General features: G+C 34.4%; 2 protein-coding genes, 1 long non-coding RNA gene and 1 pseudogene across 4 annotated transcripts; 2 read left to right on the forward strand and 2 right to left on the reverse strand.

Moving 5' to 3' along the window:
* Positions 1-824: 824 nt before the first annotated feature.
* LOC146958492 (uncharacterized) lies at positions 825-4284 on the forward strand. Its single transcript, XM_085752211.1, has 13 exons — positions 825-859; positions 988-1057; positions 1173-1295; positions 1415-1819; positions 1897-2124; positions 2209-2303; positions 2427-2517; positions 2623-2709; positions 2799-2885; positions 3007-3144; positions 3506-3627; positions 3710-3782; positions 3879-4284. Exons 1-13 carry the CDS (start codon positions 825-827, stop codon positions 4038-4040), a joined length of 1716 nt encoding a protein of 571 aa, XP_085608337.1. The 3' UTR covers positions 4041-4284.
* Positions 4285-5362: 1078 nt separating this feature from the next.
* On the reverse strand, positions 5363-9933 carry LOC146958493 (protein FAR1-RELATED SEQUENCE 5-like). The gene is made up of 5 exons (XM_085740000.1): positions 9621-9933; positions 9017-9083; positions 6611-8932; positions 5751-5818; positions 5363-5652 (listed from the first exon to the last, which is right to left on the reverse strand). The coding sequence occupies exons 2-4, from the start codon at positions 9077-9079 to the stop codon at positions 5798-5800; spliced, it is 2406 nt and encodes an 801-aa protein (XP_085596126.1). The 5' UTR covers positions 9080-9083; positions 9621-9933; the 3' UTR covers positions 5363-5652; positions 5751-5797.
* Positions 9934-14000: 4067 nt separating this feature from the next.
* Positions 14001-20906, forward strand: LOC146958494 (protein HOTHEAD-like; annotated as a pseudogene). Its single transcript, XR_015031150.1, has 7 exons — positions 14001-14011; positions 14549-14652; positions 17614-18252; positions 19353-19755; positions 19992-20437; positions 20496-20600; positions 20710-20906. The product of XR_015031150.1 is annotated as a protein HOTHEAD-like (transcript).
* Positions 14743-17196, reverse strand: LOC146958495 (uncharacterized). Its single transcript, XR_015024651.1, has 2 exons — positions 16693-17196; positions 14743-14936 (listed from the first exon to the last, which is right to left on the reverse strand). It is a non-coding gene; the product is annotated as an uncharacterized LOC146958495 (long non-coding RNA).
* Positions 20907-22945: the final 2039 nt, after the last annotated feature.

Below are 22945 nucleotides of genomic sequence, written 5' to 3' on the forward strand. Positions count from 1 at the left end.
CAATTCAATATATTCCACTTTGTATTATGATAGTGGAGAATGCACCAATACCTATCAAAAACACTCAAAACTATTTTTCTCTCTGTTTCATTTATACACTTTTACTTCACACATGTGAAATGAAGAAAAGACTCAGTTAGTTAAAATGGGACGGGGGAAGTATTATTTCATGCTTACAAAACCAAATCAATTGTGTTTAGACACAAACATAAAAAAATAGTCCTTAAACTATCTAATCACTTCTTAATCAATTTCCTCTTTTCTATAACTATTCCTTTCGGTCTCAAAATCTCCTCTTAATTTTTTCATAACCTTTGTTTTATAAAACAATTAAATATTTTATAGATATATTATAAAAAAATTTTGTACCATATATTGTGTCTATTATAATCATTCATTAAAATTAAAAATTATGAAATTCGTTCAAAAATTAAGACACGTAATTATCTTGGCATATTGTGTCTTCATTTAGCATATATCATAAAGATTTAAATGGTAATTGGATAAAAAAATGGAATAATTCAAAATTGATCAAAATGGGTTGCGCTTTTCTCAAGTCTACACCATATATCATCATCACAATACCTAATGAACAGACATGCATTGAATGCAATTGATACAACCACTCAAATCGCCTCCTATCAGTCCCAACACAATCTAAAGACAACAGTACTCGTATTTTTTTAACAATATTATCTCTTTGCAAAATTTTGCATCGATTGGAAAACTACTACACCATATTAGTAGTATAAATAGGGTTGTACATATAAACTGATTTCTCATCACCTTCCTTCATTCATAGCTGATAAGAAAAAAAACTTAAGATGGAATCCCATACCAAGACGCAAAAAGATACAGGGTGAGTTGATTTTCATTGTTTTTGTTTAACAAATCTAGCTAACACTTAACAAAACTACACTTGTCTGAGCTTTTTTACCTTTGTAATCTGATTATTTTTTATACCCATGCATTTTGATGAATAACCAGGTTCAAGTATGATGAGAAAACTGTAGATGGCTATGAACTCGGTGACTTTGTTGACATAACTGCAGAACAAGTACGATTTTGGTTCCATGTTTTGTTCCTTCCTACATTTGTTCATACATTTAATTCCACTGCCATTATATCATCATTTTAACGAAAACTCCATTTTATACTCTTTGTAAACACAGGCTGAGCCTCAACCAACGGAAACTGACAGTGATTCTGCTTCGCTTTCTGATTCGCTTTCTGATTCGCCTTCTGCTTCGTTACCATCTGACAACAATATCCAGGATGTGGTAAACGAACTGAAGGTAATGTGTCTGACAAACTCGATCTAAAGCATAAAGTGTCTCATGCTATTTTTGTACAAAATGAGAAATGTGAACGAATGACAACTAACTTTGTTATTTGTTCCTCCATTTCCATGTAGCGCTTAACTCTCTCTGTTGAAGGGGTTGAAACTTCAAACCAAAGAATGCTAGAGATACTGGTTGGACTGGTAAAACTTGATATTAGGTCCCCTAACCCAACTGCTAGAGATGAGCCAACAAATATGACTACGTGCATGGCATCGAGTCAAAAAAGGAAAACCTTTGACAATCACAATTTTCTTACTGGAATCTCAACTGTCATCTTATCAGATGATGATCAAACTGTTAACACTTCTAAAATCCAGTTTGGTTCAGCTGATGAATTCCATGCCACTAAAATTGCTTCCAAGTCTAAAATGGATAAAGGGAAATCACCTATGGCTCACACCAGCACCAATGCAGAAAAAGATTGGACAAATGACAAGTTAATGCACAGTAACTTTAAGAGATCACCACATGCAAAGGTATTGAAGTACACAATACAACTTTCATGCACTCTTAAATTTTGTCAATATAACTAAAATTTTATTTGATCTTGTAGATACTTCTAAATGATGACGCTGTTGTTGCTAAAAAGCTCTCATTTACACCTTCACCCACTAATATTTCCTTCAAGAGACAGAAAAAGATGTCACCCTCTGATGTTGCTGCTGCAAAGAGTTGCTTAGCATCTCCAGGATCAACCTCCACCATGGCTACAAAGGGAAAGCTTCCTCCAAGACCATTTCGCCCACACATATTCAAGTCTAGCGGAGGAATCCTTCCAAAGGTAGTGATAAATGACTATCAATTTAATATCCCATATTTGAAGAATGTTTAATAACTTTTTTTTTCATGTCGTATATGCCTGTAGTATGTAAAATGCACATTCAGACCAACTGTCGACATGCGTCTGACGGCGGAGGAGGCCATCCTATGTGCATATATATTCCGAGATGACTTCCAATCGTACGTGCTTGTTGAACTATAAATCCTTTTTGATATAGTTACCCACTTAAGTTTATAAGAACATTTTTTTTCCATACATCATTTCCAGGAACATTATTAATCAAATGTTATATGTTATTGTAGGAAAAATGAGCTTGTGTTTTCAATGGGGAACAACGTTTTTATAAGATCAGAATTTCAATGTCTTGTCCCTGGAGGATATGTGGGAAGACAAGTAAGAAGTAGTATAGTTCTAGGGTTTTTGTTTACTTGTAAATAAAATAAAATTTATGCAATATGCAATGAACTTCTATTCTAATATATTTGGTAAAACATATAGATCGTATACATGATGGCTTTGAAAGTTACATGGGCTCAGAAGCATGCATTGACCCAAAACCTGTGGTGTTTACCTCATTCATTTGCGGTAATATGACTATATGTTGTATATCATACTATGTTAGAAGGTTATGATTTTGATTTTGATCATAATGTCTCTTTTTCAAATATATGCAGTCTGATGTGCAATCAGGTTATAGCGCTGAGAAGCTTGTGGTCATATACGGGCATGAGTGGATGCCAGCCTTTAAAAAACTGAAACTGGTATAGATTCAAACTACTGCGTATACTGGATAATATATATCTCTACATCTACATATTGGTTTATTTACAAATTAATCGAGTTGCTAGACACTTATAACCAATGAAATTCTGTTTTGTGCAGATATATGTCCCTATTGTGGATGAGGGAGGGCACTGGTGTTTGATGGTAGTACACATTGTGGAAAGAAAGATCTATCTGCTGGACTCCCATTTGGTTGCAGAGAAGGTTGAGGAAAGACACCGTATGCTAAAACAAATTGTAAGTGCTCATGTAATGTAACATTAGTAACTAATGTGCCATTTTAGGTAGTGCCTTCAGCCTTCTGTAATGCTGTTGTAGTGGTCTGTGAGTAACAGGTTTTTCTGCTATAAGGGCTGTTTTAGGGGTTTTGTTTTGTTGGTTGGTTGTGCGTTGGTTGCCTGCTAGTTACACTACTTTTACAATTGCAGCAATGCCTCTGTTTTATGTTTTCTGTTTTGCCGTTTTTGATGTCACCATATTGCGGTACCTCTCTTATTTGTTGGTGTTAATAATATATGATGTTTCAGAGATAACATAAACTAGTTCATAATGTCAATGAATTATAATTTAAATCATCCTTATCACTACATTGATGTAGGCTGCAGTTCTGTCCCAAATGGTTCTAACAATTTATGATTTTGAAGTGGACTTCTGTTTGTTTCCTGACTTTGAATTCTGGGATATAGAAGAACCAAGGGGTGTTCCCAATTGTGGCCACAGGTATAGATTAAAATAACTATAACCAAGCTTATATAACCCAATCCGTAATTATTGACCGTGTTTTCCATAATTTGAATCACAGCGAAAATGCTGGCCTTTGGGTAGCCGAGTGGATCAATATGCAGAACGCGTTCAATAATCAGATCGTGGGAGTGGTATGCAACTGATTGGCTAATATAATTAAAGTTATAATTTTCTTAATCTAATTGATCATACACTTATTTGAATATAATTGTCATGTCAACAAATAGATGGATGAAAAACAGGTTCGAATGAAGATTGCTATGCGTTTGTTGCTTGGTCCTCATAACGATTACAAGGAGATACTTGCACGGGATGCAAAGAAACACTGGGAGGAAGTTGAAGCTTTGAAGGCTAACGAGATGATTAATTTGGTGGGGGGTGCTGTTTAGTAATCTTATTATGGACTAGTACTTTTTGAAATCAACATATGGACTGTAATGTATGTTGTGTTTTGGGCTAGAACACTTGCATTTTGATGTTGGCCTTATCTCGTTTTGCTTATATTTGTGCTATTGTTGTTTTAACTCCATGGGGGGTGCTGTTAGGGTAATGAAAATTATGCATTTTGGAATCTTAATTATGCTTGATGATCCTATATTGGGTCCTAAACATTTGGTTATGTAATATTCCTACTCCCAGCCAGTATTAATGAAAGTTTTTAGTATTATATGTTCTCTTGCCTAGTACTTCACATTTTTTATCACGATTCATTAACACGTATGCTCACACCACACATATAATATAAATGTCTTGGTTCATAATTGAATAAAAAAAATATGGGCTGTTGTGCTCTTTAATGTGTTGTTGTTTGTGGCTGTTGTGTTAATCACAGGCAATGGGTTATGAACGACCACAAATGTGCAGTGGGGTCATACTTAAATGGTGAAGCATGGAGAGAGTAGGAATAGATTGATGGCTTAAAGGCTTTAATTATGCTGAACATTAATTTGATTCACTTTCATTCGAAAATGCTTTTCAATTTTGATAAACGATTTTGATCAGATTTGAAACACGATTTATATCAGCTTACACAAGAAAAGGTAACCATATAATTAAGTAGTAAAGTTCCAGGTTTTGGACTTGAATTCCTCATTGTGAAAGACAAAAGCAACTTGTACCAAGAGGACTTAATTTAGTATTAAAAGATGAACTGTAAAAGCCACCACCTGAGGGCCACTTCATACGAAACAAATGATCTTCATATTCGGCAATAATAAATGTAAAAAGGTTTTATTTTACTAATGGCTAAATGAATATTCTGGACTGATTAAGAATTTTCTGAACTCAATTAAAATAGGTGCCACCCTGCATGAAAAATTTGATATTTTCTTGTGCCTTTAGCTTCCAAATCCGACACCATTGCCTACCATTATTTAGCTCAAGTAAAATTCGTCTGGATCAACACCTTATAACCTGAACTCGAAATACAGCTGGATCTGAACATTCTTTATGTTTTCTTAATCTATTAGGAAGAATAATTAGGAAGGATAATAGTGGAAATAACCAATAGCTTTAGGGTGCCATTCATTATCAGTATACACGTCTTTGATCATGGGTTCAATGTCATGACAAGAATCAAAATTCACATTATTCTACAGGGGTCTTTGAGCAACCAAGGAGAATACCTTCAGTAAGCATTCCAGTGCCAATTTTGTAATGGTACCCAAACAGTATGATTATCTAATGCTAATCAACTTTCACATCTATGATAATTCAAAATATGGGTGTCAATTGAAAGCAAGCAAGTGTCACACCAATTAAGGTAATACAGGTCCATGATTAATCTACGTTGCACCACCATACAACATTACGACACAGATCTAGAGAGTGTATATCACACAGACAACTTCGTACATCACACATACTAAAATATTCAAATAACATACTACATCACACGCAGAAAACCATCATTGTTTAAACAATTTATTTAAATTTGCTTATAGAGCATTTTCTACTTAAAACCCTATTGAACCCCAAAGCATTTCCATGACAGCAACTCATCTGCAACACATAAATTTTGCAACATAGATTAAAAATTTATCTATAATGCATACACAATCCTTAAAAAGTACATGAAAGAAAATAATCAAACTGCTTACACATTAATCTCTGTAACAAGGTTTCGATAACATGGACGGTACACGTCTCAATCCTGGCTCAGCATGTCCTTCAAAGCGGATAAATAAATTATAAGACAGACAAATAATGAAGACACTAAATTTAAAATACAAATAATCCTGCTGTCTCAAAGAAAAAAATAAGAAGAAAACAATGAATAGAAAAAACAAAAGAGCATAAACACATTTCAACACTTCACACAAAGCAAGTCAACCATCCAAAAATGAAGCAAATGAGAAAAATTAAAGGCAAACAAAAAACTAGGCTAAATAAACAAAACTCACACAATAATGACAGAAAGAAACAAAAAAAAACAACTAATTATACATGTAAATAAAGAAAAAAGTCCAATTCTCATCACAAGGTCTACTAAATCAACAATTATATGATGTGATCAAGACTCACTCAGTCAATAAACGTGCATATGCTACAGATTAACTCAACTTGAAAAATAAACTTTCATATCATTCCGTAGTTCATGCATCATGGTAAAGCATATATAGCAGTGGCTTTCAATTGCTCTATGTATTAATTCATTAATAATTTCTTTGTTTATTCACAAGACCGAAGAGATTAGTGTCTCTTGTTCTTATCAATAAGGAATGAATTCATTTTACATGTTCCCTGGCGTTAACCTACTTACAAGTTAAGAGTGACATTCACAAATATAAACCACACTTACACATATAGGTGGACTTAATGATTAACCATATACGTAAAAATTTGAGTATACACCTAGACAACAAGTAAGAACGAGAAGAATTTCAATCAAAATACCTAAAATCACAAGTATTTTTAATGTTGTAGGGAGTGACAAAGAGTTTACTTGACATTCACTTACATTGTAACCCTCGGTGTTGTACGCATCCTCGTCTTGGAGAATTCCTTCGTCAGTTGACATTGGTGTTTGTGTCTGCCCAACATTGATGCGACTGATGGAAGGACAACAACGTCTATTGTGACCCATGACACCACAAACGCTGCAAGTTTGTGTGCGTCTGCGTCTACCAGGAGTACCACTGGGGTTAGCTCCACAGCCCTTTGTTCTTACACATTGTGGATCCAACACATTCTCAGCATTCTCGTCTGTGCTGTTTTGTGCCACTGGAACTGGTTCACAAATTGCGTTGTTCCTTTTCAAATTAAGCCGATTAATTTCACCGCTCAGATATTCGACAACACGGTTGTACTCATCTTCATCTTCGTAAACCATCTCCGCAACAACTTTACACATTTGGACTATGCCAGAATACCTTGCAGCAATTTGCGAGTCCCAATAGAGAGATCCATTGGCATAACTACCACGGATTGAATCTTTAGCAAACTTGGACCACCTGGGCAAAACCAAACATTTTGGAAGATCATCAAAATCAAGATACAGAAGCACAGCAAGGATATGATCACACGGCAAACCAAGCGATTCCATTCTAAGACACGAGCATTTCAAAATAACTGGTTCTTCACAGAATGTCACATGCCAAACCCTACCATCACCACGGTATTTTGAAACCGTGAAAATAAACCCCATGGACATTTCTTGCCTTTCTGTAACTCTAAGAAGCAGTGATCTTTTCAGCACGGTACGAAACAGTAGAAAGACCGCCTTCGTAAACTGATTAGCAGCAGATTTCTCTAATGACCGTAAACTGGTCTGCATCACAGGAAGACCGTAATTGGATTGGTAATCAAATAAAATTTCCCTGAACCGAAAAAATGTTAAACACCTCTGGAACTGTTGCACAAAATCAGTCATGTTTATCCGAGAATGCACGTATTGTCCCATGTGGCTATGGAGTGCCTCACAACGAGAGGTGGTTCTTATACCAGCAAAGAAACTTCCTCTTATGTAAGCGGTGGCCCACATCTTCTTCTTTTCGTACATCTCATTGATCCAACTGTTGTTTTCCAACCCAAACTTTTGAACCATCTCTGACCACAAATCTTCAAATTTGTTAATCTCAATGTCAGCCAACATGCATTTTTTCAGATAAGACATAAAATCAGGAATCCCAATGTTGGTGGAAGCATTCCTTAACAGATGCCAAGCACACAACCTGTGGTGCGCTGCAGGAAAAACCTTTTTAATGGCATTTTTCATTGCAAGGTCGCCATCTGTTATAACTGACAAAGGAGGTTTGCCGTTCATTGCACTCAAAAATTGTTCCAACAGCCATACATATGTTTCTTCGGTCTCCCGCGTTACTATACCAGTCGCAAAAACAATGGTCTGATTATGATGATTAACACCTGAGAACACAACAAACGGACAGTTGTACTTGTTCTTCCGGTAGGTTGCATCGAAGGCTAAAACATCTCCAAATATTTCATAGTTCATACGACTTTCACCGTCACACCAGAACAACCGCTCAAGCCTCCTATCATCGTCAATACAGCTTTTCACAAACATTAGAGGATCGTCTTTGCAAAGATCTCGAAGATACTTAACTGCGCCACAAGCATCAGAAAACAATGATCTACGTTGCTTGGCAACCTGGTTGTACAAATCTTTTTTAACAAATCCTACCTTATGAAAACCCCCAGAAGCATCTGCCAAAGCCCCATACATTTGGTACGGTCTTATACCAGCTTTTCGACTACGCTCAATTTCAGCTATGTCGGCTACACTCATTTTTCTATACGCTGGCAACATTCCACACAGAGTACCTCCTAACATAACATGATTGTGATCAAATTCAAATACAGTAACATACCAATGCCTCGACAAAATATCCAAGTGGACTCGAAATTTTGCATTACACCCACATCTTGTTTCATTTTTTGGCTCACGCTTTCGGTTTTCCATTGTTAACCCCCTATCCTCCCTGTAACCTTGACATGAACAAACAAAGGTCTGCTGGACGACTTCACCATTTCGATCCCTCACCACTTGCCCCTTACGAACTGAAAATCCTGACGTTCTGGCAAACCAACAGTAAAACATGTAGGCAACATCTAAAGCAACAAATTCATATCTTTCCACATCAGCCACACAAAAGTTTTCCAGGTCAATCTTCATTATATCAACCATATCTTTTATCATAATCGGATTGACTTCATTAGTTTCATCCTCCAAGCCTTCAACTGAATTTGAACTTCCATTGACATCTCCATTGCTTTGTTCGCAATTTGTGTTGTAATTACCTCCACTTTCAGCTTCAAAATCCTGTAAGAAAATTTTCTTTTAGCCACATGCTAAGTTAATTTAAAAAACCATTCAATTTCAAATTTCACATCTACGATAACTTACTCTTGAAATTCTCACACCATCGCGCTCTAACAAAGGATTCACAGCCTCTGAACGTCCGTCCATTTCTCTGAATACCAAATTTTTAAATGAATCAGGTAGCAGAAAGTTAATTAACTTTCCCAAAGTGTGTGTTATACATAAAACCCAAAGTATTTCATAACTTAAATATTATTTAGTCAAATCTTCTTGATTAACTTTCTGCAAATTATATTCACACACAATACTAATAATATTTAGATTATATATTGAGAAGGAATTCAATATATAACAACGAGAGGTATATTTGAATCACACCCAAGTCAATTCAACGGAGAGACATTTTTTGTTTTAGATTATATATTTGAATATAACACTACTCAACCTTCCTCTTTCTCTTCCTGAACAGTGTATTCAAAGGATATCATGATTTACTCAATTCATCATATAGTTTTTAAATATAATCGACTTCTCCGTTGCAACAGAAACATTTATCTTGCTTTTAACAGTGTATTCAAAGGATATCATTTTTCGTCTACAATCCCTCCACCCCTTAACAAAACAACAATCTCGATTTTGCTTTTAACAAAACACAAATAAGATGCACAACAACTAAACAGTTCAGTACCTTGATGTTCGTTATGATCTTCAACTGGGTATCAACCTCCCTCCAGGGTATCAACTGGTTTCGCCTTCTTTAACCTCAGATCCTTCGAACTTGTATGTTTTCGGCTTCTCTTTCTTTCAGATCTACTGTATGCCTCTTTTTATAATTTGTTTGTTTAGTTTTTTGGGAAAATATAGAAATACAAAAAACATATTAAATAAACTATTAAATATTTTTTTAAAAATGAAAATAACCGGTTTCACCCACTATATGCGGTGCAAAAGTCAGTTTCACCGTGAGAGACCTATAACACATGCTCACGCTAGAAGCCGCCATGTTTGGAAGTCATTATTGGTTTGTGATAATGATCAATAAGAGCCAAAGTTCGAATCTTGTTCGATAAGTTTCGAATAGAGTTATTTCGTGAATGTTTCAATGAACATATCTAAGTTGTGAGCGATTATACATTATTTTTTCATGTAGAGGACGATGTTCGAACCTCATACATTCCACTTATCCGTCTTAAATGTGAATTCTATCTATTAAACTACTTGATAAAAAAAAATTACATCGTGAAGGAAACTATTGAAAAAAAATAAGGACAAAACTTATATGCAATTCTACATGTGTTGTTCCTCTCACAAAGTGACAATTTTTTGTTTAGAGAAATGCAATAAAAAAGTGTCATTTAAAAATAAAAAACCACCTCTTGGTGGGAGGAACAACAAAACAACACATGTGAAATTGTATATATAAGACCATTTTAATCGAATCATGAGAATTAAAAAAATTGATAGTAATATTAAATTTGTTTGTGATTAATATTGTTTTTACAATTTTATCGTTTAAGAGAAAACAAGTTAGATTATGTTATCAACCTTCCTCCCTAATTATAAGCACTATTTGAGAAAAAGTTTTGTCCTTAAATAGAAGCCTTTATACACATTAGTGGATGTGTTTATTATTATTTTCTAAACATACCCTTAATTAATTCTACTAACTTGTCTTAAAATATGAAAAAGTTAAATTTTATACACATACAAACAAATGACAATTTAATAATATTCACACACAAAATAGATACATTAATTGCACTAACAACTTTTTTTAAGAAATATTAAAAAGACAAGGAGGACTTATATATAGGAACGAAGTGAGTATTATTATTTATTGTTGATCGAAGAAAATGATATAAAATAAATGGTATATGTTGGTGAAGAAATAATTAATGTATTTGAAAATACCAAAAAAAACTTAAAAAAAAAGGACAAAAACAATTCAAAAAATGGTCTTATAATTAGGGACGTAGCTAGTCTAAGTTTTGTAAAAATAAGTGTTAGAGGTCATGCTTTAAATAAAAGATGTTTTCCCGGACCAAAAGCATTAATGCTATCTTCTTTCAAGGTGTCAAAGGCCTACTATCACATTCTTTATCGTCTTGTCGTTGACTTGGTATAAAGAGTTCTCTCCGGTATGTTTTATCTACATTATCTTTGATGAATTGGGGTAATTTATTTCTATCAAAGAAAAATTCATTTTTCTTCATCTTTATTCTTAAAATCACTTACCATTTTCATCTCAAGAACATCAAACTTCTTCATTTTCTTCATTCAACATGTGATTTTCAACTTCTTCGTTCTAGAATCGAATAATACTTATCATTGGAGATAAATTACCTCCAATTTATCAAGGGATAATGTAGGTCTCACCGTTCTTTCGTCTCTCACCTTTAGAATGCATTAAGAAAGCGTAACAATTAGATTATCCATCAACCAAATGTAGCTAGAGTTACAATGCTGAGTTGACAACAATAAAAAAATTGATTGATTATATATACTTAACAAACTATTAAAGAAACAAAATTGCACATAAACTCTACCAAAAATAAATAAATAATCCTCTTTGTAGAATCGTCAACTCTACCAAAAATAAATAAATAATCCTCTTTGTAGAATCGTCACTACGTTACATTTTGGACAATGATAAAAGAATTTCGCTCCAAATTAGCAGCAAGTGCCCTAAGAAGGGGAGTGAGGAAATTATTATTGTGATATAAGTTACTAAATACAATCTTTCACTCTCTAGTTTGTGTCTCTTTCCTTGATGAAGTGGATAAGATTCCAAAATAAGTAAAATCTTATAATTTGTCTTCATTGAAATGTTTAATTTGTGATATCAAGTTAAATAATTATGTGTCATGAATATTTGTTCTTAACAGTGAGTTGTATGCCAAATTATATGCGTTGTTAGATATTGTGGAGAACCCAAACACTTGTTTTATTTTATTTTTTTGAGTGTGAGTTGAACAATCATTTTGCTTGCAAGTGACACGAGCACGAGTATCATGAACACCCATTTATAGTTTCTATATTTAGTAGTTTTCTGAGTTTGGAAAGTAATCAACTAACCAACCCCAACATAAGAACTATGTTCATCATCACATCCTTGTAGAAACTTTAATATTTAATGCAGATAGTTGTGTGCCTTGTGCAATTCAAAAGCATACTCAAAGCATATTAATTTTTAATTTTTGCCTCTTGATTCATCATGATATAAAAAACATCCAAGTAAAACTTACAAACAATTGATATTATTATCAAGTTTGAAACTAAACATTAAAAATTCTCTAAACATCATCAACATACAAATCTTGTAAGATTGCTTTGAGTTCCATATTGCATACTTACAATTTTTACGAGCATTTTTTGTGAGTAAAATTGTATTGGTAGTTAACTATCATGATTATTTTCCTGAAATAGTGAGCAACTCTCCATAATCCAAGCACACTCTTCCAAGCATGTGCCCAAATCTATTGACTTCTTTCCATGCTCCATGAATTGCAATTAGGCCCAAAATTAGCAAAAATCAGAACAACCACATGACTGAGACACGATCTCCGCCCGCCAGTATCGAGGACTGTGATGCAAACACCAGTGAAATCCTAAATCCAAACAGCCACTTTGATGCAAGCACTAGTCATGGTTATGATTTGTAAAGAATTTGAAAAGAGGAAAATTGACGGAGATGGTCTGAAGAGAGAAGAAAATATTTTCCAAAGTCCCATCGGGATCGAAAATAGTGATGAACAATCTGTTCAGATCAAAGAGTTGGGTCTTCTGCAAGTTGATAACCATGGACATGCCAAAACTTGAGTTTACCTTAAGACCGACAATATGAACCGAACCAACTCGAGTATAGTTCGAAATTTGACTCGGTACAATTATTTCGTTGGACTTGGTTCATGAACCTAATGAGCTGAACTTGAGCTAAGTTAAGTTCGTTAATTAAATGAGTTGAACTTGAGTTATATATAGTTCGACTCATTTAGTTCATGAGTTAGCTCGATTATATATATAATTGATTTTTTATATTTAAATATTTTTTTAGTTAGTTTTAGAGACTTTTTAGTATTTATTATATTAATTCAATATTTTAAAACCTTAAGGCTTAACGTTTCGCTTTCTCTAATTAAAAAGCTTAGTAAGTAGACTAGAAGTCCTAGCTAAACTGGTAAATACCGAAAATGCAAGGTCGGATATTGTGACCAAGATTCGAACCCAGAACCTCACCATTGGTGTGAATTTAATTTCAGTGACTTACCACTTTATCTAAGACAAAAAAAAAAGCCTTGGAAGTAAAAAGTTTAACTTCATTATATTTCTTCATTGCCTTTAATCTTTACTTTCATTTCCAATTTCAAACTTTCCAGCCAAACAAAAAACGTTTGCTCTCCTTTGTTGTAGGATGTCATCCGGCAAGAATTCAACGAACAAGTACCAAGATAACCAAGTCTCCATCAAAAAAGAAAATCATTGCCCTCCTTTTCTCTTAAGATTGTTTCTAATCAATTTTTTGTGTACGTCTCCTTTACTTTTCTTAGTTCATATCTGTTCTTATAGTGTTTCTATATTGATTGTTGAATGACTTAGAGTAAAATTTAGGTGACTTTATTTTTAGACTCTTGGATTTCGATGGTAGTGTAACATAGGAAGAAATGAGTCTTTTGACTTAAAAAAAACTCTTGAGTTATGTGATTCAGACAAATGAACTAAATCTAACTAGTCGAACCGAACTGTTCGTGAACTTTAAACGAGCCGAACTAGAGTTGTAAAAAAAGTTCTTGTCAAACTCGATCCGAGTTTCGAACTAAACCAATTATTATTGAGTCGAGTCAAGTTTACGCGAGTTCGACTCGACTCATTTTCAACCATAGTTTAACCCTAAAATACTGATGTTGAAGAAAATGTAAAATTATATAGTGTGGACAGACTATAATAAGATCAGTGCACATATTTTAACAAATGAATTGGTCCATAGTGCACAAGTTTAATACTAGTCCATGTTAAATGTCACTGCTCTAATATCATGTGAAGAATCATACAAGAGAGAGATTGCATAGCAATGCTCATGAGGTAAAAACTCATAAGAAATTAAATTGATTGATAATAGATAGCGGTTTGTGTACATGATAGTCTTATTTTTAGACTCCAACTACACTAACTAATTGTGCAACTAACTCATAACTACTACTAACCAAATAATCCTAACTAATCTCAACTATCTTAACAAGGTGTGGCTTCCTTGTTTCTTAATTTGTAATATTGTTTTGCTGGTCTCTAGTTTTCAATAAATGAAATATTATTTTAACAAAATATAATCAAACCTTATGCTTCATCGTTCATCCATAACTTTCCAACGCACGAGCTTCCTTATGACGTGACCAAGAAATAAACATCATCTACCTAAGTTAAGAGGGTCCTATTGAAGTCACTGTCACACGCTATGCATTCCCTTAATTTCAAGAACATTGGATCTTTTCATGGTGTTTTGATGCAACTTTGATGTTGTTGAACAAACTAATTTTATGTGCAAGAACAAAAGGTGGTGCATTGGTTAGTGTCTTTAATTTTTCTTGTTTATTATAATAATTTATTATTATAAAAGGGTAGGTTTGATTATCTCAGAAAGACCTTACAAATTGCTCTAGCACAATTTATAAGCACATTTCTTGCTGGAAGCTTGTTCTTTAATGGTTTATCTTATTCTTATAAAGGTATAATACTTTGTTCTCACTAATATTGTAACACCCATACTAGACGTATCTAGAAAGTCTAGCATGTGTATTAGTTTAGTACTGGATACATTAAAAATTTACAACATAAAAACTTTGAATGAATATCGTATACAACAAATGCGTTCGTACAATAAGATTACAACTCAACTTTTCTAAAATATGATAAATGCATCCTTGACCATCCATATCATGCTGCAGCTGGTACGAACGAACACTTGCTGAAACATCTATCCGACTACTAGCTTGCTAAACCATCCTGATATCTGAAACAAATAAGGATTGGGATGAGACATAATGTCTCAGTGAGTTCCACCTAACCCTAGGCTATAGGCAACCACGGGGGAAACCTACGGTCACCACGTGTCTACAATACAACCTGCCGGTTGATTATACGTGTGTGGGGACTAGCTTACTTAGACGGCTGTGCTTGCTAGGGCCGTCATAATATTCTTAACTTGTTATAGGCTTATCTTCTTATACGTGTCATGGCGGTTAAGGGGAAACTAAAACCGCAATGCCAAGAATACACTCTATGTATCGAGGCCTAAGCTTATCATAATCATGACACGATTCTAAATCGGACGTTTAGGGGAAACCTAAGATTGTCACCGACATATCTTTCTTTACTTGCTTCTACTTGCTTAATATGTTGTATCTACAACATATCATCTCTTATCACAAAAGTGATTCTTGCTAACTTACTACTTCTTGACGATCTACGCCAAGTCTCTACTTGTTCTTGACGATCTACGTCAAGGCTCTATGACATAACATATAAATGTATGAACAATATGCATAGTCAGCTTCATTGATTATGTTAGCGTGTAACAAACAATATTATCTGAGTTCATTTTACGGATTAGTCCCGGGTGGAGTAACCCCGGAAGTTAATCCCTTACTACAGGTAAAATGCCTAGCAAGGGCGTACCGGACTCCCTTAGTGACGTGCGGGTCCCTTACGGCTTACCATGTTCCCCTTGGAGAACCTTTTATATCCAACCTTGGATGGAATACAAAAGACACGACACCTTAACTTAGTGAAATGCGGCTTCCTTTCGGCTTGACCATTCCCCTTGGGGAACCCCTTAAATCCAACCTTGGAAGGATTACAAGAGACATAACACTTATTAAAAACTTGGTCTTATGCTTGTATGAAGGTTAAACCTAATCATACTAACTCTTCTACCTCAGATCCTTAGACAATCCCACTAGAGGTAACTATATACTTGCTTAACTTACTTTGTGAATAGATATCTAATCGATTCACATCTTGCCACACTCGTATGGCACTTAACTCTTATGCGAAGATGATACTTATATATCGCACCACACTTATCAAGCATACTTCTAATGTCTAGCCTTCTATTCTATTTCTTGACAAGCTATGTCAAGGCTCTACTTCATTCCCTTCCCGAAAGCTTATCTTGCTACCCGATTCTTTCGTACTATCTCTCGTTTACCATGCTTTACCCTACTTGAAAAATACTTGTTTGATTTATAAGAAAGTCTCCTTTTAAACTTTAACAATTAGGATCTTGGTTTGAGGGGTTTATTTTTCTTAAAAAGACTGCACAAGAAAACCGCTCGCGAAACGCCGAAACGACCTGAGGCGAACAAAACAATGGGTTTCCCCACTGTGTTGCTCGCCTAGGCGAGTGAATTAGTGTGGGAGGCGAGCTCTTACTCGCCATGGCGAGTTGGGGGCGAGCAGGACCCCCAGTTCTGCCCTCTAGCTCGCCTAGCGAGCTATTTGCTCGACGTGGCGAGTTGTGACAGTCCTGCAACCTCAAAATTGATATTTTTGACTTAAAAACCTCAAACCAAGCATCTCCAAGTGCAATATGACCCTTGGATCATTAGAAACCTATAAAACATGAACTTAGCAAGTATTCACAAGTCAAGCAAGCATGGCATACAAATGGGGTAATACTTTCTATGTATAAACTCTAAATAAATATATGTTTTCTTGCAAGCATGAATCACATAATCCCAAGGGTGGGAACTATCTAAGGAACTCACCTAATATGTTTGCATTTGATCCCCAAGTTTACAAGCATCAACATCACTTCACATAACAAAACTCTAACTTGCTTCCTTGCTTCCAAAGTTCCAAGAATCACAATCCACACTTTAGCTCTTCCACCCAACCTCTAATCATCTTCTTTGGTTATGAAGGAACCACTTCTTGCACAACTTCATGCTTCAACTCCCAACTTACCAAAACCCTAACTTCTTGTGATTCTCTTAGTGAAGAGAAAGAGGAATAATAACAATCCAAACCAAACTTCCATGCTCAAGCAACCAAACCTTAGTTTCTTAATCAAGAACCAAACCCTAGTTTATGGAGGAGAGGAGAAGTTGAGAAATCAAACAAAATCTAAGCTTCATTAAGCTTAAGAGACCATGAAGAAACATGGTCTAAAAGCTTACCAAGAAAAGATGAAGATTTAGGAAGGATTGGTGGTGGAGAAGAGAGATGGGGCGTGAGAGAAGAGAAGAGAGAAGGAAGAGAAAGCTTGCCAACTTAGAGAGAGAAAAGGGATAAGAATTGTGAGATATTTTGGTGCCCTACCAAATAAATATCTCTTTTGGTGCGAAATTACCAAATTGCCCTTGCCTTAAGTGTGTTTGACACGGCACTGATACTTTATCCGTAATAAGCTAACATCTCATAATAAATATTTTCCATTACGCTTACTTTCCTTAAACTTTAATCCTCTGGCACGATCGACTGGTAATATTCCGATACTGACAGGCGGGATATTACAAATATATTCATTTATTTTTTTTGTAATTGGCTTTATTACGTGTCATCCATGCGTAGGGTCATCTATTATTTCCTAAATAATTCCAATTTTATTGCATGTTCCCAAAGGGACAACTCACTTTAATATTATCAATATGAAAGTTGATCTTAATTTCTTTTCTGTGTCAACGTAGCTCCAAAGCACACATTTATCAAAGAAGCAACATTTGCTCCGCCAATCTTAACATATGACTATATAGTCATAGGGGGCGGAACACGTGGTTGTCCACTAGCCGCAACACTTTCACAAGGTGCAAAAGTTTTAGTCCTTGAAAGAGGAGGTTCACCATATACAAATCCAGAACAAATCAACATACATAACTTTGTTAATTCCCTTGCTGACACAAGTTCTTCATCATTTTCCCAACAATTCATATCGACTGACGGTGTCCTCAATTCTCGAGCGCGCGTCCTAGGAGGTGGTTCTGTCTTGAATGCTGGATTCTACTCAAGGGCTAGCTAGCTATAGTTACATAAGAGATTATGGTTGGAATGAAACTTTGGCTAAGATTTCATATGAATGGATTGAAAAGAAGGTTTCTTTTGAGCCTCAAATGATGCAATGGCAATCAGCAGTGAGGGATGGTTTACTTGAAGCAGGGGTTTTACCTTACAATGGTTTTACTTTTGATCACTTGTATGGGACTAAGGTTGGAGGGTCAATTTTTGATAAGGAAGGTTATAGACACACTGCAGCTGATTTGTTAGAGTATGCTGATCCAAAGAAAATTTCTGTTTATTTGCATGCGACAGTTCAAAAGATACTATTCAAGGTATGTATTTAAGAATGCCTCATTATTAACTTTTTATATCTACCCTAAATTGTCTTTATAAAATATAGGGGAAATTGCATCGACCTCCCCTGAACTTTCTTTAAATGATACAAACACTCCCGCTATTTTTAAAATAGAAATTAACCTCCCCTTAGTTTTAATTAAATAAATAGAAACATCCCTCTTCTCTTAACACCGTTTGATTTCTCTGTTAAATAGAATAGAAAACTGAAACTTGAAACTCACACTATCTTGAACATTTAAGTGATCTTTCCATTGTTAAAGTCAGTCATCTCTCACACAACACCTTGACAGCACCTTATTAATTCACTGTGGCCAGATTATTGCTTCCAAATTCCCTTGACTCCCCATTTAGTGGACCCATTCTTCTTGTTCTATACACTATCGATCTCCATTTGTGATCCCTCCACTATATCCACGCAACACAATTGTAACCAAAAACATGACTTTAGGTATTGCAATTTCAAAAAATGATAAAGGAAATTGAACAACAAGAAATACCCTATTGTTCACAACGAAAAAGGACGAGGATGATATCAGCCCAGCATATATGGAGAATGAAAGAGTTAACTAAACTAGTTCAGGCCATTGTATGATTCTAAGTTGTGAAAGAGAACAAGGTTTTCTAAGTTGTGATTGTTGGAGGAAATGAAGACTAAATTTAAGAATGTGGAGAATGATAAGTTATGTTAAAAACTAAAATTGATGGAAGTTTGACAGTGCGACATGGTAGGGGAGATCTGTGATGAATAAGAAAATAGGGGGGGTGTTGGTTACATTTAGTCAAACCTAAGGGGAGGTAATTGTATTTTTCCCTAACCTAAAATATACTATATACTTGTAAGATGATGAAGTCTTAACTCTATTAAATGTGGGGCTTGATTTTTTTTTTCTTCGGTTCACCATCTCTTGCCCCACTATGACGCACGCCACTCTTTTTAAACTTTTTTCAGGTCTTATCTCTATTCAATGTGGTACTAGAGTTTTTCTCGATACTCGACAACTTTACTTGAATGCATCAAGTTGATATGTATCTTAGGCCCCATTACTTGATCATATTGTTTTTTTGAATTTGTTTTACAGAAAAAGGGAGGCCACAAGCATATGGAGTGATATTCAAAGATTCATTGGGAATCATACATAGAGCACACATAAGCTCCAAAGTGAAGAATGAAATAATAGTATCAGCTGGTGCTATTGGAAGTCCACAGTTGTTGATGCTAAGTGGCATTGGTCCCGCTAACCATCTTAAGGAACATGGCATTCAAGTGGTTTTGGATCAACCTTTGGTAGGTCAAGGGATGGCAGATAATCCAATGAACATTCTAGTCGTTCCTTCTCCTCTACCCGTCGAAGTTTCTCTGGTTGAAACAGTTGGAGTCACCAAGTTTGGTAGCTTCATTGAAACAGTTAGTGGATTGAGCTTTTGGTCATTCTTGGGCTGCTAGGCTTAGAGGGATTTTTGATTTTGTGTCAAACCAGGTCAGCATGTCTTATTTTTTTAGATGTAACGATCCGTGGTCCGCGGCAATGGGTTGCAGTGTCATTTGATTTAGAGAGAAATTTTCTATCTCTAAATTCAACAATTCTATGAGTCACTTTACGATGTAACGAATGTAGAGGATCCAAAGTCATACACTCACTCCTAATATGATGAAGTTATAAGTTTTTTTAGTCATGAAATGAATCTGAATATGAAATTTTGTTATTATTTGAAGAGTGACCATTCCTCCAGGTTTACACCAGAAGCCATGGAAATTTTTGCAGACACAATTAGATCATTAGCCAATCCAATTCTCAAAGGAGCGGTCATGCTTGAAAAGATATTGGGACCAAGATCCACAGGTCACCTAGAACTCCTAACAACAAACCCTAATGATAATCCATCAGTTACCTTCAATTACTTCAAAGATCCAGAAGATTTGAGAATGTGTGTGGAAGGCATGAAAACAATCATAAATGTGATCAACTCAAAAGCATTCTCAAGATTTCGTTATCACAACATGTCTATCCAGGCTCTAATAGACTTGATGTTGCTTTTACCATTGAATTTAAGACCAAAACATCCTAATGCTGCATTTTCTTTGGAACAATATTGCATTGATACCGTCTTAACAATTTGGCATTATCATGGAGGTTGCCAATATGGTAAAGTTGTTGATCATAATTCATAATTATAAGGTCATTGGTGTGGAAGCTCTTAGAGTTATTGATGGGTCCACTAATTATAAGGTCATTGGTGTGGAAGCTCTTAGAGTTATTGATGGGTCCACTTTTGATCGCACGCCTGGGACTAATCCTCAAGCTACGGTAATGATGCTTGGAAGGTAATTAAGATTCACATCTAACAATATAAACATTATATATGATTTAATAATGACAATAATTTGGGTTACATATATTTGTTTTTACTAGTCTTTTATTAATTTCTTACAGGTACATGGGACAACAAATTTTAAAGAAAAGATTATCCTAGGGGCGTAGTGAAGTGATGAATTGAGTGCATTTTTTCTCTTCGTAGTTTCATATTGGCTACGCTTTCATTTGTTGTATGGTATTATTCTTGAATTCATGGTGCTATTTTTTTTTGTTGACAAAATGCTGCTAATATTATTGTGTCGGGTGTTTTAGCATTTGTGCTTTGCTTTCGTTTAGTAGCATATGTTCTTTTTAATTTTGGAACCAATCGTTCATTCATTATCTCAGGTACTCTTTATAAATCAATTTTCTTTGGGTTCTTGTAAGAAAAATAAAAATAAAAAAGGTTAAAGAAATAAAGATGATAAGCCCTTCAAAAAAGATGGCAGTGAATAGTGTAACGAAACCATAATAATACTATCATATAATTTTAGTAAATAATTAATCAAGAGAAGAAAGAATATTTTATTTCTAAAATTAAAATTTGCATCATTTGATCAAGTATATGAACATTTAATGAATTGATGAGAGACATTGGATCAATGTTGAATTAATGGTTAGGATTTGGTGTCAAATTTAATTTGACACCTTGGTGTCATTTGATCTTATCCCATATATATATATATAGGGTTATGATAGAAGACACCTTTTGTGAAGGTGTCTTTTATCAAGTTACTCTATGAGCATTTGTTAAAAGACACCAACTACTTTTTATGAAGGTGTCTTTTATCAAAGTTATAACTAAAAAAGTGAAAATCACACCTTGAGGTGTGACTTGATAAAAGACACCACACTACTTTTTATGAAGGTGTCTTGTAACATAACCCATATATATATATATATATATATATATATATATATATATATATATATATATATTTGCTTTACCAACGGTGGACGACTAATCCAGCTCGTGCGTAGAGGCATGTGCACTAGCCAAGCGTTGTTCCCCCTAGGAATCGAACCCGGTATTCCCCGGGTACATCCTTGGAAGGAGCTCCTTGCCACTGGAGCCCAAGCAACTTGGTTTCGTAGTTTCATATTTGTTATGTGTAATAGTTTATTAATTGCCAGACAATTTTTGCATAATTTTGTCTGGTTATTATAGTAATAAATCGCATTGTTTGCATTTGTATTATAATTTGGTAATTTCCACAATATTGTTGCAATTTTATATAATAAGACTCTCAAGAGAGATTCTTTATTTACACTCAAAATTTGAACTTAAAAATGAATAACATAATATTTTAACTTAAAAATGACAACATTTGACGGTTACACTTGAAAAATCGAGACATAATAGCAAAAATTTCTAGACATAAAAAAATCTAATTAAATTCACTTTAATTAATTGATTAGTAGGTATAATTTATCTCGTGGGTTGGGCTTCGGCCCTCTTTGTAATAATTTTTTTTGTCTCTCGTGTAGGATTTAAACAATAAATTATAATTAGTGCATGATAATTATGTTTAAATTTTTAAAAGATATTCCAAAACACAGAATTAATGAAAATACATATTTTGATTTTAATTAATAATTAGAATAGAGATTAATAATAATGTAAACACAACTTAGTTAGTAGCCGCAAAGACGATTTTATGTAGAGGTCGAGATTCGAACTTCAGGCTCTCTATTTCTCAATATTTAAAATGCGTGAGCCTAAGCCACTAGGCTACTTGAAAAAAAAAATACACCCTCCAGTCACTAATATAAGCAAAAATTCACTTTTTAGATACATTCAATTAATGATGTATGTGACATATAATAAAGACCACATACATCATTAATTGAATGTATCTAAAAAGTGGATTTTTGCTTATATTAGTGACCGGGGGTGTATAGAGTAATAAATCTATATAATAATATGCAAAATAAGATAATAAGAATATATAATAAACCGGATAAAGTCTTGGTTGGGTACATACTCAACACCTCAATTTTGGGCACATACTCACATAAAACTAACAAAATTAAATAAAAAGTATTTTTTTAAGGAAAAATAAAAAGTATTTAGTCACATCAATTGACATATTATAATAATTTTATTTTCCTTAAGTTTTTCTTGCTTTTGTGTATGTGTCCAAATATTTTTATTTGGGTTTGTGCCCGACTAACTGTACCTCAATACACTGATTGAATAATGAATTGTCTCGGTGTGCCTGTAAAAGTAAATGAAGAGAGATTAATGAAAAATTGAATTTCCCAAGAAAAAAAGAAGAGACTAAAGAAGTTGAATTTAATATTTTTATTTAAA

Source organism: Medicago sativa, chromosome 1, assembly GCF_051527215.1.
Source record: "Medicago sativa cultivar Bolivia chromosome 1, Bolivia_mono, whole genome shotgun sequence".
In the NCBI taxonomy this organism is placed as follows: domain Eukaryota; kingdom Viridiplantae; phylum Streptophyta; class Magnoliopsida; order Fabales; family Fabaceae; genus Medicago; species Medicago sativa.

Excerpts from the sequence above, each read along its gene's own strand:
- LOC146958492 (XM_085752211.1), top strand. The coding sequence starts at position 825 with ATGGAATCCCATACCAAGACGCAAAAAGATACAGG. Across the intron at positions 3,628-3,709 it reads GTTCCCAATTGTGGCCACAG|CGAAAATGCTGGCCTTTGGG; the intron begins GTATAGATTAAA and ends TTTGAATCACAG. Across the intron at positions 3,783-3,878 it reads ATAATCAGATCGTGGGAGTG|ATGGATGAAAAACAGGTTCG; the intron begins GTATGCAACTGA and ends GTCAACAAATAG.
- LOC146958493 (XM_085740000.1), bottom strand. The coding sequence starts at position 9,079 with ATGGACGGACGTTCAGAGGCTGTGAATCCTTTGTTAGAGCGCGATGGT. Across the intron at positions 8,933-9,016 it reads ATGGTGTGAGAATTTCAAGA|GATTTTGAAGCTGAAAGTGG; the intron begins GTAAGTTATCGT and ends ATTTTCTTACAG. Across the intron at positions 5,819-6,610 it reads ACAACACCGAGGGTTACAAT|GACATGCTGAGCCAGGATTG; the intron begins GTAAGTGAATGT and ends TCCGCTTTGAAG.